General features: G+C 36.9%; 1 protein-coding gene across 1 annotated transcript in view; it reads left to right on the plus strand.

The window, feature by feature from the left end:
• The first annotated feature begins 492 nt into the window (after positions 1-492).
• Positions 493-16,922, plus strand: part of CAAP1 (caspase activity and apoptosis inhibitor 1) — a 63,436-nt gene continuing 47,006 nt past the window's right edge. Inside the window, exons 1-4 of the mRNA XM_045840416.1 lie at positions 493-863; positions 5,687-5,887; positions 6,669-6,753; positions 7,168-7,243. Coding sequence (XP_045696372.1) covers positions 591-863; positions 5,687-5,887; positions 6,669-6,753; positions 7,168-7,243 — 635 coding nt within the window. The 5' untranslated portion in view covers positions 493-590. The remainder of the gene's footprint in view (positions 864-5,686; positions 5,888-6,668; positions 6,754-7,167; positions 7,244-16,922) is intronic.

Consider the following 16,922-nt stretch of genomic DNA (forward strand, 5'->3'; position numbering starts at 1 on the left):
CAGAATTTGAAAATTATTTAAATTGAGAAAAGATTATGAAATAGGCCTAGCGCCAAGTGCCTTTAGAAGTGAAAAGGAATTATGCTTACAAGTTAGTGTTAATGGGGAAAACAACGAAACGCAAGTCTTGTACAATGCCCTAAAATAGCATTTTGTAAAAATGTGCCCAGGTGATATTTTCTCTAAACTCTGTTGCAGTGCTATTTGTGTCATGAAAATTGGAAGTAAAATGAAGTACGAAAATCAAAAACCACACCTTTACCTGTGCATTTGTATACTGACAAAGATTACAAAGTAGTATCAGTAAGGCAAAAACCTGTTGTACAGGACACATTCCGGCCTTCCTACGGGTAAAAAAAAAAAAACAACTGACTAAGCACCTAGCCAACCCTAAAGCAAATAGATGCACCTCCGCGACTCGTGGAGGCGGTGTCGGCCCCACCTACAGAAACGACTCACGACGTCTGCGACGACCTCGGAAGTGACGTAAAACCGCGACGCAAGCCCCCGTGGTGGCTACTCCGCGGCCGGAGGGAGGTTTAGCTCGCTTTGAAGAGGGCGGGCTTTCTGATGGTTACAGCAAAAGGATCATGACGGGAAAGAAATCTTCCCGGGAGAAGCGGCGTAAAAGAAGCGGTCAGGAGGCGGCCGCGTTGCTCGCGGCGCCGGACCTGGGACCCACCCTCGCCAACAGTGGCAGTGGGAGCATCAGTGGCTGCGGGAGCATCGGCGGTTGCGGGAACTTCACCTGCTGTGGGAATATTGGAAGCGTCGCCGGCGTTGGGAGCGGCGTGGAGCGCAGCGAGCGCCGGAAGCGGAGGAGCACCGACTCATCTTCCAGTGTCTCAGGCTCCATGCAACAGGTGTGTGGAAGCCCTTCTCGCTGATCTCCCAGCTGCTGCATTTTCGGTGAAATGTGGGTGACGATCGGCAAGGGCGCCGGCTGTAGTTCACTGTTAGCGTTACCAAACCAAGATTACACGCGTGCTTGAGGTTCGTGTTCCTAGTCCCAGTGAATCTCACACTCTCATGTGTTGAACTTGGAGTACCTACGTTTGCTAGTAGCTAACTCATTTTGCTCTTGACCAGCTCCACTCCTGTGGTCTCCTCAGTTTCTCTTAAAAAGTATGAGTTAGGGGCCCAGCCTTTAATGCACTTGCAAGCCACGGTTTACTTCTCTTCACCTTTACCAGGTATGGTTATTACACATTACAAGATGAGAAAACTGAGAGGTTATGGAAGTTTACTCACAGTCACATTTTGTTACAACGCCTAGGTTTTTATCAAATTATCTGACTATACAAAAGATACGTTCTTCATGTTCCATCAACCTGCAAGATACAGCTGTTTAAAAAAAGTTTTCTTATGTTATAAAACGTGCATAAATACACACTTAAAGTTTTACAGCACAGAAATAAAGGGAAAAGCGTCGACGTTTCTCTCTAAGCCACCCTCCCCATTAATAGTTTGATGTGCATCCTCTTCATTAATTCTTTTCAGATATATATATTTCAGGTATTCTTTTCAGATATGTGTATTTATTGAGACAGTGCCCCCATTGAATTGGATGATGCGGCTGCATCGTTGGGACAAGGGGTCTTTATGCATGCAATACCTTATTTGTTAATGATTGCACAATATTTCATTGTATCTTTATTGATGAATATTTAGGAGTCCAGTTTTCTTGCTGTTGCAGACATGATACAAAAGTGAACATCCTTGTACATTTGTCTTGTGCAAGAATTACTTTAGGTTGGAGTCTCAGGTGAATTTGCTGGGTCAATGTTTATGCATTTTTTAAAGATTTTATTTATTTATTTTTAGAGAGAGGGGAAGGGAGGGAGAAACAGGGAGAGAAACATCAATGTGTGGTTGCCTCTCACGTGGCCCCCACTGGGGACCTGGCCTGCAACCCAGGCATGTGTCCTAGACTGGGAATCGAACTGGTGACCCTTAGGTTCGCAGTCAATCCACTGAGCTACACCAGCCAAGGCTGTTTATGCATTTTTTTAAAAAATTGATAAGTACTACTAAATGCTTCCCCAAAAAGCTTTACTGATTTATAAACCAGAAAATTTATAAGAATACCCATCTGTGCAAATTTTCACTACATACATTTTTAAAAATTTTGTTACCTTAATGGGTGAAATCAATGTTTCATTTGCTTTAATTTATATTTTTCTGATTAATCATGAGATTAATATTTTGATGTTTTTATTTGTCGTCTGATTTTTTTATGTAAATTGGATATACCTATTCCTTGAGATTTTTTGTTTTGTTTTCAACCTTTTACTGATAGGTTACAAATTTCTCTACATAAGGTCTTGGTGCAGATGCTTTGTGTAAGGTGTATTGCAAATGTTTCTATAACTTTGGCCACGATGTACTGAATATTTTGATTTTTGTTGTGATCAAGACATTAATTTCCTATAATTTTTTGATTGTGTGTTTTTCTAAAGGTCTTTTCTAATCGAAATTATAAATCTATTTTGTTTTTTACCATTACACTTTTAAATTGGGAGTTGTGGAAACATAAAAGGCCATTTATTTTTATTTTCTTGTATCTAGCCACAATGTTAGTTTAAAGTTGACTCACAGAAGAAATTCTTCTAACAGTGAGAGTTTTGTCTCTTTTTCAGCACTATACAGGGGTGGCAAAAGTAGGTTTAAGTTATAGTACAAGTAAGTAATATAATTAAGAAGTAATACAAGAATAAACTATGTTTCATGTTTCACAACTTTAAAACTACTTTTGCCCACTTCTGTATTTCTCTTTTTTTGTCTTTTTTGGCATTATGTAGTGTTCAACAAAAGCAGTGATAGCGGACATTCCTTATCCAATTGTTTTTATAGTTGGAACATTTGTAATGTTCTACCGGAGTATATTTGCCATAGGTTTTGAAAGATACCTTTGATCAGGTTAAGGAAATTTTCTTCAATTCCCAGTTCGATGATGGCTGTAGAGTTTTATCAGATGTTTTTATGGCACTCTGTTGAGATGATCGCATAGTTTTCCTCCAGTAATCAGGTAACGTAATTTTATTGATAAATGAACTAATATTGAACTGTCCTTGCAGTCTTGAGATAGACCCTATTTGATCTATTGGTTTGGTTATACTTGGCTGGAATTCAGTATTTTTACTTCTAATCCAATCTATGTTCCTAAATTAAAGCAGCCTTCAGGTTTTATTTTTGTAGTAATCTCTGGTTTTGGTATCAGGATTCTGCTAGCCTCGTGGATTATGTTAGGAACTTTTGCTTTTGGGTATACGTATATGTGTGTTCCACAGAAGTCCGTATCTTTTCCCCCAAGATTTGTCTGAACCTGACCATTGAAGCATACAGCATGTCTGGGTCTGGTGGTTTGTTTCTTTTTTTCTCTTAACTCTTTTTTCCAAATATTTTGATAGTTATAGATCTACTCAGTTTTCCCACCCCTTCTAGATTCAATTTTGGATATCACCATTCTTATCTTAAATGGTCTCCGTATTTTTAGTTCTCAGTTTTAAGATGCTCAGACCAGTAGTGCTAAGTTGTAAACATTTGTGTACAGAACTACACCCTATTTTTTTATCCTCACCATAGGACATGCTTACTGATTTTAGAAAAGGGGAAGGGAGGGGGAGGCAGAGAAAGAGAAACTTAACCTAGGCATGTGCCTGACCAGGCATCAAACGCATGACCTTTCAGTTTACAGGATGACACTACAACCAGCTGAACCACACTGGCCAGGGCCTAAAACCTATTTTTAATGAAAAGTAAATGTATTTGTGAAGGAAAAAAAAAGAAATTACATGTTAGCTTATAGATAACTTTAATCTCAGAATTCCAAGAGTGCCATTATATTTGTTGTGTATTGAGTTCCTATTTATTTATAACAGCTTTATAGAAATATTGCATCCCATACTTCACCCATTTCAAGTATACAGTTCATTTGTTTTGAGTATATTCACAGAGTTGTACAACCCACAGAGTTGTACAACCACCACATTATAGTCAATTTGAAAATATTTTTATCACTCCTCCCCCCCAAAAAATACCCCTGTGTGTACTTTTTAGTTATCACTCCTAAGACACACCCACACTTGTTCCCTCTCTAGGCAACCACTAATCTTCTTACTAACTCTAGAGATTTATTTATTCCCCTGTCTGGACATTTTATATGATAGAATCCTATGGTGTGTGGTCTTTTGTGACTAGCTTCTTTCACTTAGCAGGTTTGTTCAAAGTTCTTCTGTGTTATAACACATATTGCTACTTTTTATGGCTGAGTAATAGCACATTTGGTTTTCCCATTTGTCACAAGGGGGACATTTGGATTGCTTCCACCTTTTGTCTTTTATGAATAGTGGTGCTATGAACATTTGTGTACACGTTTTTGTGCAGGTATATGGTTACATTTATATTGGATATATACCTAGGAATGGATTGCTAGATCACGAAGTAACTTCTCAAGAAACTGCCAAAGTGTTTTCCAGAGTGGCTATACCATTTTATATTCCTGCTAGCAGTGTATGAGGGTTCTAGTTTCTCTGTATTGTTACTAACATTTGAATTACTTTGCACGCCATCAGAACAAGAGGTGACCTTTACTTATTCAGTCTAATGATAGTTTCCTTTAAAGTTGGCTTTTTAAAAAAATTCATTAGAAAATATAACAAGGGTATCTACCTAAATTATATAGTTAGGATTTTTCAGAGAAAATGATTTTGAATTGATACCTGAATTTGTTAATCTTGGGAGAATAGTGTGTGTTATGGGAAATAGGTGGGGCAGCCTGTTCTAGGCAGAAGAACAAACAGTGTGTACAAAAGTCCCACCTATATGAGGTGAAGGAAGAACAGATTATATTAAATATTTAAGTAATTCAGAGGGTCATTGTATTTGAAAAACGAAGAATGAGCATGAAGGGCCAGATAGACCATATTTTCCTAAAAGGAAGTCATTCAAAAGTTATAAATAAGAAAGATGAATATTACATGCATTTCATAAATCCATTCTGATAACAGTATACAGAACAGATCAGAGAAACTTCATTAGATGCAGCAAGTACAGTTAAGCAGCTATTGAAGTAATATAGGCAAAAGGTAATGGTACCTTGGACCAGGATTATGGCAGTAGATTTGTAGAGACTGGATAGATTTGGGAGATAGGTGGTAAAATTGACGTAAATGTTTTAAATTACATGGCTATTTTGACTATGGTAAAATAATATAACAGTTTTAAAAGTGATAATAACTCCAGGTAAGAAGTGATACGTTACCATATAATATTTGTGATTTGTAATATTTTTGCTACTATCCCATTTTTTATATAAACTTAAGAATAATGACAATATATACATAACACTTTTGGGTGAATGGAAAACTAGAGGGATATTCTAATTCTTCAGAAGACTAAAATTGTAGGACATCATTCAATAACAGGTGTATTTTCATTTGTGTCCTCAGATATTATCTCTTCACTTTATATAAATTTAATGAGTGAATTGTGGTATGGAGAGTAAGTTCATAGAATACTGAACAATTAAATATTCTTTCCTATGGTTTTAGATAATGTATGTAAACCAGGAGTTTGGAAATACTTAATGAAGAAGAACTTACTCAATGAAAATATGACTTTTTATACATATTCTATATACTTTAAGTAGTAGTATTTAATGGTTCTTTCTCTCCTTTAATTTTAGGAAACCAAATATCTTTTACCAACTTTGGAGAAAGAATTATTTTTGGCAGAGAACAGTGACCTTGAAGAAGGTGGTATGGACCTGACTGTGTCATTAAAACCAGTTAGTTTCTATATATCAGACAAAAAAGAAATGCTTCAGCAGTGTTTCTGTATCATAGGAGAGAAGAAGTTACAGAAAATGCTTCCTGATGTGTTAAAGGTACTTCATTATATACATTATTAGATTATACACATATGTAGAAATATACAAAAACTTTTTTATAGCAAATTTGCTTAATGCAAATTATAATTGGACATTTTTAACTAAAACAAGCTAAGGGATTTTGGAGAACCATAAATGATTTTGTATTATGTAGAAAATTACCAAGAAAAAAAAATGGGGAAACTTACTGTGCTTAGGTAAGGAATTTATTGACCTTTTGGAAATAATTCTATTAAATGCAGACAGTGTTAATAATTAAACTAGAGGTATAATGATTCTTTCTGGTGTTGTAAGAAATGATATACTACTGTGTAAAAATATATAACAATGTTTGGTAGTGGATTATGCTTCATTAAATTTACAAATGTTTTCGTATATTTATTTCTGAAAATTATTCAGAGAAATATATGGTATTCTAATATTGGACAAGTTAGGCCCAAAATCATAGATCTAAGATATATAAAGCCAGGACTTGAATATTTAAACCTTTAGAAGAACTATCTAACATGAATAGGATGCTGTTAAGAATATCTGGGATCCTGACATATTCTTTAGCTTGTTTCATGATAAACATGACTATAGATTCTCATCAAGTCTTATGATATTAACATGCTAGCTGGCAGTTTGTCAGATTTCATTCCATGAAATGATTTATATGGCTTTTTAATTTGTTTTATTGTAAGATTTTGCTAACTGGACTTTTTCTGTGATTTCTGTTTTCTAGTTTGCATTGGCATTGTATTTCATAAATTTACTTTTAAAATGTCATTTTCTTTAGAACTGTTCAATAGAAGAAATTAAAAAACTATGCCAAGAACAGTTAGAGCTCCTGTCTGAAAAAAAAATCTTGAAGATTCTTGAGGGTAAGATTACTTTAATTTCATTATCAAGTAGTCATTGAAAAGTATTTTTACCTCTGTTGGTACAGAGAAGTACAGTTTAGGTATCAGAATAACATTTTAAGAATAGACTTTTTGATGTATGTATGGTTTTTCCATCTCAAGGGTATAGATAAGAGCATATTTGTATACAATAATAAAATGAAATAAAAAATGTTTAACCAGAACACTATAAAGTTAATTTTTAAAAAGCAAAGATTTCTTGTAAATAATTTTTTATTTGCTGCTTTATATTCTCATTGTTTTTAGTGATCTGTAAACTGTAAAAGTTCTTTAATCTGCATCACATTTAAATACAATGCATTTTGTGTAATGATTAAAATTAAATTGCTCTGGCATTTTATAAGTGTGCTTTCAGTAGTTTATTTCATTTATAAGGTGACAGTGCCATGGACTCGGATATGGAAGAGGAGGCAGATGATGGCTCTAAGGTGGCATCTGATTTAGTCAGTCAGTAAGTTAAAACTTTTTCATTTTCATTTCAAAAAGATTTTGTTATTCCTTTGCTGATTTGTTACCTCAAGAAAGCGATTGTTTTTCTCAATATTTATATAAAATAATTCAGTAGTGTAGAAAAATTGGTTTAGTTACCTGTAATGATTGTTTCTTTTGGTATATGTAAGGATCAAGTTTATTGCTGTCAGGATTAAGTGATTTTCTTAAGCCGCTACTCATATGTAGGATGAGCAGTGCCATCTTGAAGCAGAATCACATTTTTTATTTGGAATTTGAATATAATACTGGTGGATACCCACTATTTATTAAGTTCTTACTCTACTAGGCATCATGTTACTAGCTTAGAACACTTTATTCCACTGAATTCTTCTACATGCCCATTAATGTTAGGTGATAACAGCTTCATTTAGTAAGTACAATAATAAGGTGGTTTATTTCCTGTAGGTACATATAATTTGACAGTACTGATATATAATCTCTAAAGTTTTCGAATGTTTACTAATTAAGAAGCAACATGCTAAATATTTTTCTAAATTATTATTCTCTGCCAGTACTGATTTTAGCATCTGTTTATGATTTTTAACTAAAACAATTATTTTTTTGGTAGCTGGCAAAGACTGGCTTGTATCTCTCTTGGCACAGGTGGTAGCACAAATAAGAAGAGATTACCAGAGGCAGTAGAATAAATAAGTAGTACATAGTTAACCTGAAATCTTGAGGGTTTTTTAAATCTCTTACAGAAAGTTATAAGGCAAGTATCACCAAAAAAGGACAATTCCATTTCATGTTATAACTTCTCACCTCCAGAACTGTAAGAAATAAATTTAATTTTAATTTTATTTATTTAGTTTTAGAGGGGGGAGGGAGAGAGAAAGAGAGAGAAACATCGATGTGTGGTTGCTTCTTGAGTTCCCCGTCCTGGGAAGCTGGCCTGCAACCCAGGCATGTGCCCTGACTGGGAATTGAACCAGTGACCCTTTGGTTCACAGGCTGGCACTCAGTGCACTGAGCCATACCAGTCAGGGCAGAAATAAAATTGCTGTTTAAGTCAGTCTGTGGCAGCCCTAGCAAACTAATTATATGTATAAATATAAACATACACACACAAACATACATGAGTTTCCTTGTGAAATTTCTCACCCAAACTTTTTATTTTGGAAAAACTCAAATTTACATGCAAGTTGAAAGGATGATGTAATGAACATCCACTTACCCTCCACCTAGATTCAGCAACATTAACATTTTCCATTTTTGCTTTCTCTTTTTATATTTATCTTTTTTCCCCTTAGAGCCATTTATATTAGTTTAATAGGACTTCCATAGCAAAATACCACAGACCAACTGTCTTAAACAACAGAAATTTACACAGTTATAGAGGTGGCAATTTCAAGATCAAGATATTGGAACAGTTGCTCTCTTCTGAGGCCTTTCTTCTTGGCTTGCAGCCAGCCATCTTCTTATTGCCTCCTTATGTGGTTGTCCCTCTGTCTTTGTGCATACCTGGTATATCTCCCTGTGCCCCAGTGTCTTCCAAGGACACCAGTCACTTTGGATTAGGGCCCACCCTAATGGCCTCATTTTAGTTTAATTACCTCCTCAAAGGCTGTATCTCCAAAACAGTCACATTCTGGGCTTCAACATGTGAATTTTTCAGTGGAAAGAAACAGTTCAGCTCACAAAACATTTAAAAATAAGTTGTGGATGTCATAACATTTCATGCCTAAATAATTCAGTATGAGCTTACTAAAAATAAGGACAGTCTCCTACATAGCCACAATGCAGCATCACTCATAAGAAAATAAACAGTAATTCAAATAATGTAATCTAATATATTGCCATATAAAATTTCCCCAATTACTAAAAAAAACTATAATATATTTATTTATTTTAAGTAACTGGTTGATTCCCATCCAGGATTCATTTAGAGTTCATGTGTCCCATTTGACTGGTAATATCACAAAGCTGAGTTTAAAGGAAAGATTTAGATATAAGAGGTAAAAACTTTGTGACTAGTCCAGGAACTTAGTACATATCTTAGAGGAATGAAAAAATAACAAACCAGGAGAAAGTTGGGAAAATGAAAAACAAAGGTAGACATTAAAACTAATGAAATAGAAAACAAAAACAAAAAGGATAAATAAATCTATAAACTTGGTCTTTGTAAAGACCAGGACATAGATGAAATCCTCTTGGATCTAGCTAGTTAAGGCAGTGATTTTCAGCCAGTGTGCCATGCAGGCAGGCAGGCACACTGGTGTGCTGTAAGAATTTTAAAAATACATGTTTGGTCAGGGCACAGACCTCTTTTTCCTTACATTGCCCCCCCCCCCAAAAAAAAATGGCAACAGCCAGCATTCACACTGGGTAACTAATAGTAGTTATCCAGTGTGAATGCATCAAAATTACATCTATTTTTTTGTCAGATTGGCAAAAAATATTTTTTTTGGTGTACTGCAGAATTTTAGTAAATACTTTATGTGTGCCATGAGATGAAGAAGGTTAAAAATTGCTGAGTTAAGGAAATACGTGTAGAGCAATTTAATTGAGATCAGGAAGGAAGAAGGAGATAATGAGTTTAAAAGCATAATGAGAATCCATGTGTACCATTGTATAAACAAACTTGAAACCAGTAAATGAATGATTTTCTGTCAAAATACAAAATTTATCCCCTCCCTAAAATGGATAACTTGAAGAGATTAACAAAAAATGAGAAAGTTAGGTAAAGATCTACTGTTAAAAGCACTGTGACAAGATAGATTCACAACTGAATTATTACATACATGAGTCAATACATGTGATGTGTTTACAGGTAATAAAACATTGAATAAATGCCACCTGTTACTGTTTACAAACATTGTAGCTGTGTTATTTAAATCATCAATTTAAGAAACATTGAAACCTGTAGAGAATTTTTGGTGAGTTTATTTGAGCCAAACTAACGATGATGCCAGGAAACAATATCTCAAGGAATTGAAAAATGTTCCAGAAAATGGCAATTTAGCACCTTACTTTATACATTAGAATTGAAGGAAGAGCCATGAGAGGTTAACATGAAGTGCATTGGTGGTAGATTAGGTAGGGAGGAGAAAGCAAAGTGGGGGAAACCTCTGGGATTGGATAAAAGGTAAAATGATAGACACTTCTTTTATATAGGTGGGTAAAGGATAGTTAACAGTCCACAATTAACAGGATCACAATAACAATGAGGGGATTTGTGGTTTCAGCCTGTGCCCAAGGGGTTTGGGAAAAGGGGGAAGCTACTTTGACTTCCAAAGGTATGTTATCATAGCTGCAAAATGACAACACACAAGTAGAGATTGACCTTTGTTAGGGAAAAATACATAACTACCCACCATGTACTGTTTTTAGTTAATATGTTTTAATTTCAGACCATCCTTTGTGGTTACTTTAGGCTTCTGAGTCTGTAAGCCTGCCTCACCGGCCTCTCCTGAGCTTGTCAGGTTAATATATGGCCCCTTTCCTTCCACAAAATTAGTCCAGGCCCTTGGAAAAGATGAAAAGGTTTTCAATTTACTTTACAGCATCTGGATAGTTTTAATACCCTGAAATATCATAAATAGTGCCAAAAAGGTATATGAGGGATTATAAGCCACCTTATCTATGGATATAGATATAAAAATTGAGGATAGTGCTTTCATAAAAGAGACCCCAAAGATCTCAGAGCCCCTTCCACCATGTGAGGATACAAGGAGAAGTCTACAACCTAGAGGAGAACCCTCTCCTGACCCTACTGGCACTCTGCTTTCAGACTTCCAGCCTGCAGACCTAAAAAGTGTTGTGCAAGCTACCCAGTTCTATTTCCCAGTGGACTAAGACAATATGTTCTCTGCAAATAGGAGTAGTTTTATTCTTATCCTTAAAAGGAAATCACAGCCCCAATTTGGCATCACTGTGGTAAAGTCCATGATATTGAACCTATATTTAATACCTGACATAATTGCAGTTTTAGATTTTCACCAGAAACATAATCTTCATCAATCGGTCTGGAGTTTTCTGATCAAGCACTGGTAAGGTAATCTGTCATGTGGGCCCAGTCCATTATCCTCACTACACCCCCACCACTGTAACTGAGCAAACCTGAGTTTGTTCCTGTAGCACCTTGGTGCATGACCCAATAGTGTAGAGGGAAACAGGATTTTTGTTTTTTACGATTTTATTTATTCATTTTTAGAGAGAGAGGAAGGGAGGGAAAAAGAGAGGGAGAGAAACATCAATCAGTTGCCTGTTGCACACCCCCAACTGGGGACCTGGCCTGCAACCCAGGCATGTGTCCTGATGGGGAATTAAACTGGCAACATTTTGGTTTGCAGGCTGGCAGTCAAGCCATTGAGCCACAACAGCCAGGGCAGGAAACAGATTTTTATTTACAGGACTCCAACCTCAGTTGGGGCTAAGAGCACTCCTGTTTGGAGTCCTGTTCTCCCATGAGACCCAGCACTTCCTTTGCTCCCCACTAGGCTGTAAGCCAAAAATAAGCCCAGTAGCTCCCCCATATCCTTATCTGTTCTTAAGCCAGATGCACAAACAGTTCTCTGTCCTCTCTGGAAGGTACACTTGGGGTTTTGAGTCACCATCCTCTCGAAGCAGCTCTCTCCCTGAGCATCTGGGGTTCATTGTCCTCAGCCTCCCTGTAATACAGGAAAATATGTGCCATGTTACACTGGATCATGGTAGAGTCCAGGAAAGCACACTTCCCAAGAGAGTAACCTCTCCATATGTCCTTCAGAGAAGCAGAGGTCACCATTCCCCGGTCACAGTTCAGCATTTCTCCCACCAATCCATGCTTGGTTCAGCAGGTTCCCACACAGCTCTATCAGCTCTCCTTACATGCTTTCCTCAGCTGGTATGGCTGTCTTCCTTATTACCCCAGGCTGCATGACTGAATCTCCTTTCATGACTCCTTCCTCATGGCTGTCTTCTCAGAGGAGAAGGTGTAGCTCCTCCCTCATTACAGACAGCATGGCTGAATCTCTTTTTGCTCTTTCTCTACCCACCCTTATTTTAAATGCTGACCTAAAGCTTCCTATGTGATCTCATCCAGCCCTTCCTACAATGACCTACTTTTGTCAATTCCCCACTATCTTTTACCTTCTTTTGGCTGCCATCCTTAGTTAGGTCGAGAGTACCCTGTGACACAGGAGCCTCCCTCTCCCTGCCTCTGGAACAGGTGCAGTATTAATCTCATAAGTGCCCCACCCCCATGTTATGAGTCACTATAAGGTCTGAAAGTCACTTAGACCTTTTATCTGGGGCGGCAGCACAGCTATCAACTAGCTATCAACTTGCCGTTGTTATGAAAAGTATCTTCAGCTCTGTATCATCCTCCTCCCCCTTCCCCCATCCTCCAACCATGGGCTGTGGGGAATATTTTTGGGGAGCCCCACTCTGTACCCTGTTTTACCATCACCACCAAAGGAAGAGACAAACTGCATGATAAAACCCTTGCCATTTTCCCCCATCCCAGAGGTGTCCTGGGCTAAAAATAATCCTTTCTTTTGCTAATAGTGTTCTTGCCTCGCTTTCCTTTGAAAAACCTTCCTTTTTATACAACCTTTCAAGCCCCCTTCTACTTGTCAGATTCATGAATCACTTAATAAAGTCAATTAGATCCTCAATTTTTTTTGGTTTTTGACACTTTCTAATCTGTATGCCTTTAATTTTTATTATTGATCTGTTAGGACTTTGGTGCATCATGGTATAGGAGTGGTAAAAGTAAATATTGCTTACTCCTGTCTTAGAAAGGTTTCAGCCTTTCACAATAAGTATTCCATCATCTATATGCTTTTGTTTTTTAAAGCTTTGTCTTTTTTTAACTTCTTGAATTGGGTAATTATTTTAATTGTGGATTAGTAATTTATATTTAATGGTAAAGTTTTCCTCTGAGTACTACTTTAGCTTTTCCCATAAAACTGGTTATTGTCCTGGCTGGCGTAGCTCAGTGGATTGAGCGCGGGCTGGGAACCAAAGTGTCCCAGGTTCGATTCCCAGCCAGGGTACATGCCTGGGTTGCAGGCCATAACCCCCAGCAACCGCACATTGATGTTTCTCTCTCTCTCTATCTCCCTCCCTTCCCTCTCTAAAAAGAAATAAATAAAATATTAAAAAAAAAACAAAACTGGTTATTGTTAGTTTTTAGTTAGTAATTCCTTTTTAATCTAAGCTGTTATGTTTAAAATATGTAGGTAGTAAGGTTGTCCAGCCCTATGCTTTAGTTAGTTTGTTTGTTTGTTTGTTTTGTTGTTGTTGTTAGGTATTGTTAACTAATGACCATTGATGCCAATTAAATGCCAGCAGGAATCCCTAGTTTGGTGTGTGTTGAAACAGGAGACTTTATTCAGTGCAAAACAACTTAATTGTGTCACAGCACAGTTGTGAGGCCACGATGGGTGCAGGCAGACCTGGGACCAGATGGTCCTGGGATAAGGTCCTTCTCCAGCTAGACAGCTCTGCTCTGTTCCTTGCTGCTCTGCTCTACTCTGCTCTGGTCTGCTCACTTCTGTACCAGTCTGCCCTGGCTTGCCCTGGTGTGCTCCATTATTTTCTGGTGAGACATTTGTGGTGTTTCAACTTGGCCAGAGAAACACAATCTTTAGTCTTTGGTGGAAAGGGAAAGTATACTTCTCTATTTGTTCATTTTAGTTTACTGCTCCAAAATCAGAATGATCCTTGAACTTTTTCATTGGGGACTTAATTGATGTTTTTTGACCAAACTTATCATTTTATGTGAATATTCTACAGAAGTTATGATCTGTGTTTTCAGAGTATGGTCTATATCAATTAAGTCATTTAAGTCTTCAATATCCTTTGAAATCAGGTTTCTATTATTCATGCCCTAGGCCCATTTAGAACTCCAGCCTCATGACCTGTTTACCTCCAAAAGGCCTACTTGGTAATGCCATAACCTCTGAGGGGTAGGATTGAAATATATAAACTTTATGGAAAGGCAGAAAACATTCAGACCATGCCACGTAATCATCTGTGTAAAAAGATCTCAAGAATCTACAAAAAGGACCCTTTTAGATCACATATATTGTAGACAGAGATGTCCATGTCTGAATCTCTAGAACCTAAGAATCTATTAACTTGTGATGTGGACTCTGACCAGCAGGATCTGTGTGTTGTGGCTGCAAAGAGCAAATTCTCATGGACTACAGAAGTCCTGTGGAGAAAAGGGACGGCCCAGCCCCTCTCTAAATGAGAGAGGGTCCCAACCTCTGCCCGGACAGGCTTTTATTGCTTTTCTGGGCACATTAGATCAAGGATGGTCCTCATTTACTATGCACAGGTTTGCTTTGGGTGATTACCTTTTTACAGATAACAAAGGAAAGGATGTTGCTAATGCAAGGGGAAAAGTGGTTGAACTGGTTACACTCCATCCTTGGGAGGTTTAGCACAGACTTTAGGAAATTACTTTAAAGATATGTAGTAAGCATTTGCTGCCTCAATTCAGGGTGAAGGAGTTTTAGCAAAAAGCAAGCCTCACAGCAGCCTAGGTACAATGTAGGCTTGGTTCCCCATGGGAAAATCTATCTGTAGGCCCATTCCTATGTGCTGACTTGCTGGTTTTCCAAACCGGGCTGGGCTACATTTGCCACTGCCACTCAGATTGGTTCCATATAAACTTGCCATGACCCACGTGGCTCAGTGGGTTGGTTGCCATCCTGCAAAGCGAAAGGTCACTGCCTGTTTGATATCCAGTCAGGGCACATGCCTGGGTTGTGGGTTCGTTCCCCGGTTGGGACGCATGCAAGAAGCAACTGATTAATGTTTCTCACAACAATGTTTTTCTACCTCTCTTTCTTCCTTCCTTCCCCCTCCACTTGATAAAAGAATATATCAAGTGGAAAAAGGGACTTTGCTGAATTGATTTAATCAAGGGTCTTGAGATCAGGAGATTATGTTGGATTATCCAAGTGATTCCAGTATAATCACAAGAATCCTTATAAGAGGGAAGTAAGAGGGACAGGCAGAAAGAGATGGCATGCTAGAAGCAGAAGTTGTAGTGATGTACTTTGAGATAGAGAAGGGAATCACAAGCTAAGAAATGCAGGTGGCCTCTTAGAAGCTGGAAAAGACAAGGATATATATCCTCCTCAAGAGCCTCCAGAAGGAATGCAGTACTACCTACATCTTGATTCTGGTGCCCTGAGACTTATTTTGGACTTCTGCCCTCCAGAGCTGTAAGAGGATGAATTCATGTTGTTTTAAGTCACTAAATGTGGGGTAATTTGTTTCACTGGCAATAGAAAGCTAATGCAAGGTACTTGATTAAAACTTAGAAATAAGCTGTTATAGATAGGTTGCCTAGAGCCATCAGGATGGCTCAGATGTTTGATCTAAACATCTAAAATTTTTGCAAATGGTTTCCAACATTTAGTAACCAAGGTGTCCAAATCCAGATTGCACACCAAAATCTGGATTTCTGAGTTGATTGAAAAATCAGATCAAGCACCTTTTCCTGGGAGAGCAAAAAATTAGTTGGAAGTGATTGTAGCTCTTCTCTTTTTGTGTAGCATGTAGTTTTCAGTGGTTACATAGTATTTCATTTGCCTGACTGGTTAATGTAAAAGAGGTCTTTCTATACAGTGAGACACTGAAGGGAAAATACGTAAAGGCCAGAGCATGGCCTTGGACCCAGTTATACCAGTTTGTCAGTATTTTATTTACCAAAACATATACCTTTACCTTTTTATCCCAACTTTGACGAACAAAGTAGTTTCACGTAGGCCTAGGTAAAGCAATCAATGCTATTAAAAATACATGAAAATTTTGGTAAATTCTTTTAATCACCAACCTATGCTGTTTTATTCTAGTTTTTATTAGAAAAGATATAACATTAATAGAATTGTCTAAGATACTAGAAAGTAACAACTTTTAGTATGAGATATGTATGTATGTATGTGTGTGCATGTGTGGTATTTAATAGGGTTATCTAAGTTTGTTTTCTTATAAACCATTAAAGGTTTTAAGATACAAATGCACACAAAAATGTTTATGCTGAAGTAAAAAAATTTTTTAATTATATTTGCAGTTCTACATTACCTTTCACATTGCCAGCTTTCTATGTTTGTTTACAATATTTATCCTATCAGCTTTCAAATGTATATTTTTTCTTCCTAGACTCTTTTGATCTCTGGTGCTGTTTAAAAGATTATTTGCTTAACAGTTATTTTACCTTGTCATAGTTCTTGTTTACTATTTAAAATAATAAGAAAGTGGTAGTCATGAGAAATTTTTGACAATATGCTGCTTTAAAACTTGAAATTAACAAGTATTAATGTAACAGTTTTTGTAGGAATGAGATTTAGGAACTATGAAGGTATGACATCCATAGTTTCTAAATACTTTTAATTTTAAAAGGGGTGAGGGATGGGACTGTCACTTTAGTTCACCTTAAGTAAGCAAATGAGCAAGTTTGTAAAACAGTCTATAGATACTTGAAAATCTTTAGCGTCTATAATTTTGTAGTGTTTTAAAACTGTTAGGTATTGTGACAGGATTGGAAATGTTATGGATTAAGAAACGGATTATGACCGTTGCTTAACAAAAATACCAATTTTAAGTAAATAAGGTCATATGGAGGTGTAGAATTAGGGTGTTATCTCATTTGTAGATGTGCTGGAAAAGAAGCTTTATTATAGCTAAAATAGCACTAA

This window comes from Phyllostomus hastatus, unplaced genomic scaffold, assembly GCF_019186645.2.
Source record: "Phyllostomus hastatus isolate PE091 unplaced genomic scaffold, TTU_PhHast_1.1 phas_contig_34, whole genome shotgun sequence".
In the NCBI taxonomy this organism is placed as follows: Eukaryota; Metazoa; Chordata; class Mammalia; order Chiroptera; family Phyllostomidae; genus Phyllostomus; species Phyllostomus hastatus.